Source organism: Sinocyclocheilus grahami, unplaced genomic scaffold, assembly GCF_001515645.1.
Source record: "Sinocyclocheilus grahami isolate Dianchi unplaced genomic scaffold, SAMN03320097.WGS_v1.1 scaffold1191.1, whole genome shotgun sequence".
NCBI classification, from domain to species: domain Eukaryota; kingdom Metazoa; phylum Chordata; class Actinopteri; order Cypriniformes; family Cyprinidae; genus Sinocyclocheilus; species Sinocyclocheilus grahami.
This window is the reverse complement of record NW_015506370.1, coordinates 332,657-335,291: the sequence shown is the minus strand read 5'-3', so window position 1 is coordinate 335,291 and position 2,635 is coordinate 332,657. Positions and strand designations below refer to the sequence as shown.

The 2,635-nt window shown below is 46.5% G+C and overlaps 1 protein-coding gene across 2 annotated transcripts in view; it reads right to left on the bottom strand.

Annotated features, from left to right (window-relative positions):
- Positions 1–2,635, bottom strand: part of atf6b (activating transcription factor 6 beta) — a 23,234-nt gene that overhangs the window by 15,568 nt on the left and 5,031 nt on the right. For both annotated transcript variants that reach the window (XM_016253586.1, XM_016253587.1), the window contains exon 7: positions 1,096–1,254. In XM_016253586.1, coding sequence (XP_016109072.1) covers positions 1,096–1,254 — 159 coding nt within the window. The remainder of the gene's footprint in view (positions 1–1,095; positions 1,255–2,635) is intronic.

The window sequence follows — 2,635 nt, the reverse complement described above, 5'->3', positions numbered from 1 at the left end:
GGGGGGGGGGGGGGGGATTCTACATTGAACAACAATCTCCATTGACTTTGTATTGCGGGAAGCTGCCTCCTTGTCATTTCTGAACAATGTCTAAAAGCTGCTGTGTGACAAGGTGTACAGTAAACATTCTAAAAAACCCAGAACTACGTTTTTACAAGCTGTCCACCCAAAAAATTAGCATTTAAGGACACAAATAGTTGTAGATGTCAGGGTACTTCCCGTTGGGCCATACAGTTGGATCATTTCTCAAACAAAAGGAAGGAAAGGAAAAGGGGCACTGACTCAGACCAATAAAGTTTAGTTTCTCAATATATCTCCTGCTCTCAGGTTCACATCGGGTGGTGAAATAATCCTTTGACATGGTTAACAATAATGAATGATTCCTGTTGCTGACGTTTCTCTCCAGTGGGCACAGTTCTCAGAGTAATATGACACATTGTGCTCTACTTTTGTGTCCTAAACGCTCCTTTTTTTGGGTGGACAGCTTAAAAAAACTAAGTTCTGGGTTTTTTAGCTTGTTTACTGTACACCTTGTCACACAGCAGCTTTTAGACATTGCTCTGTTTTTTGTTATAAGTCAGAAATGACAAGGAGGCAGCTTCCCGCAATACAAAGTCAATGGAGAGCGTTGGATAGTTTTCCCCCCGGTGGGCGTGGTCTTCAGATTATGATGTGTGTCGCTCTAGCTCTATGTTCCCGGGGGCGGGGCTTATGAACATTTCTGGGTTTGAGATGTCGCAAACCCGGGAAGTAACTTCTTGTAGTTCCTACGAGCCGTTTTTGTAGGCATTAAATTGACAATTTTAAAAGACGATATCTCCGTTTGCATTGAACTTTCAGCATCATAACTTTGCAGATAATGTTTATGCTCAAACATCAACATTACACACTAATGTTAAAAAAGTGAAATCACAATCAACCAGCCCTTTAAGAAGAGGACGCACCAAAGTATGTTAAGACAATCTCTATACTACTTTGTGAATAGCATTGGTGTTTGCTAATGCAGTGATTAGTCTCTTGCTTTCTAAGCTTTGAGGCAGTGTTTCCTCCACTGAAAGGCGTTGGGTGTGTTCCTGTGAAGGCGGCGGATCTCACCCGGCGCGGTGTTCTGCTCGATGGCTGGGACGGGGATGCTCTGCAGGAGGAGAGCTTTGGCCGGACTGCTGCTCTGAGCCACACACCCCGGTTTGGGCTGGATCAGAGGCTTACTGCTCAGAATGCTGCTGGCCTTCAGCGTCGCTGCGGAGGAGAGCACTAAACACACACACACACACACGCTAAACATTAGCTGACAGAGCTCTGGTCATTACTGACAGAAAACATTCTCCAATCACATTCAGTACACACTCAAGAACCAATGACATGTGGCAACCAAAGGCATGGCAGACAGTCTTCAGTGAATAACGACTTTGGGTCTGTTCTTCAGTGTGTGAATCTGAAGAATCTGAATAGAGGTCAAGTCAAACAAGCTCCTTTTAAGACACTTTTATGAGTCTGACAGGCCCTGGTAACTAAAAAATCAAGAAATAAAGTGCTTTCAGTATTTTCATTTGCATAAAGTTTATTTCCTGCTGCGTTTGCTCTTGCAGAACATTCAAACAAATATGAGAGAACACGGCAATCTAGAGGAACAGGAACAGAACTCAGTTAAAGTGACAGTAAGAGTTATTGTTACTCAGAACAATCTCTTACACCGGATAGAGTCACCTGTCCTGTTTGCTCACTTTAAACCAGCAACAGGCAGTGTGAGAGAGAGAGAGTGTGTGTGTGTGTGTGTGAGAGAGAGTGTGTGTGTGTGTGAGAGAGAGTGTGTGTGTGTGTGAGAGAGAGTGTGTGTGTGTGTGAGAGAGAGTGTGTGTGTGTGTGAGAGAGAGTGTGTGTGTGTGTGAGAGAGAGTGTGTGTGTGTGTGAGAGAGAGTGTGTGTGTGTGTGAGAGAGAGTGTGTGTGTGTGTGAGAGTGCGTGTGTGAGTGTGAGAGCACACCTGTGGTATGTGTGTGTCGAGGCTGCTGAGAGTGTGTGTGTGTGTGTGTGTGTGTGTGAGAGAGTGCGTGTGTGAGTGCGTGTGAGAGCACACCTGTGGTTTGTGTGTCGAGGCTGCTGAGAGTGTATGTGTGGGTGTATGTGTGTGTGTGAGTGTGAGAGTGCATGAGTGTGAGAGCACACCTGTGGTGTGTGTGTCGAGGCTGCTGAGAGTGTGTGTGTGTGTGTGTGAGTGTGAGTGCATGTGTGAGAGCACACCTGTGGTGTGTGTATCGAGGCTGCTGTGTGTGTGAGAGTGTGAGTGTGAGTATGAGTATGAGTATGAGTATGAGTATGAGTATGAGTACGAGTACGAGTACGAGTACGAGTACGAGTGCGAGTGTGAGTGTGAGTGCGTGTGAGAGCACACCTGTGGTGTGTGTGTAGAGGCTGCTGAGAGTGTGTGTGTGTGTGTGTGTGAGTGTGTGTGTGTGAGTGCGTGTGTGTGTGAGTGTGAGCACACCTGTGGTGTGTGTGTAGAGGCTGCTGAGAGTGTGTGTGTGTGTGTGTGTGAGTGTGTGTGTGTGAGTGCGTGTGTGTGTGAGTGTGAGCACACCTGTGGTGTGTGTGTAGAGGCTGCTGAGAGGGTGTGTGTGTGTGTGTGTGAGTGTGAG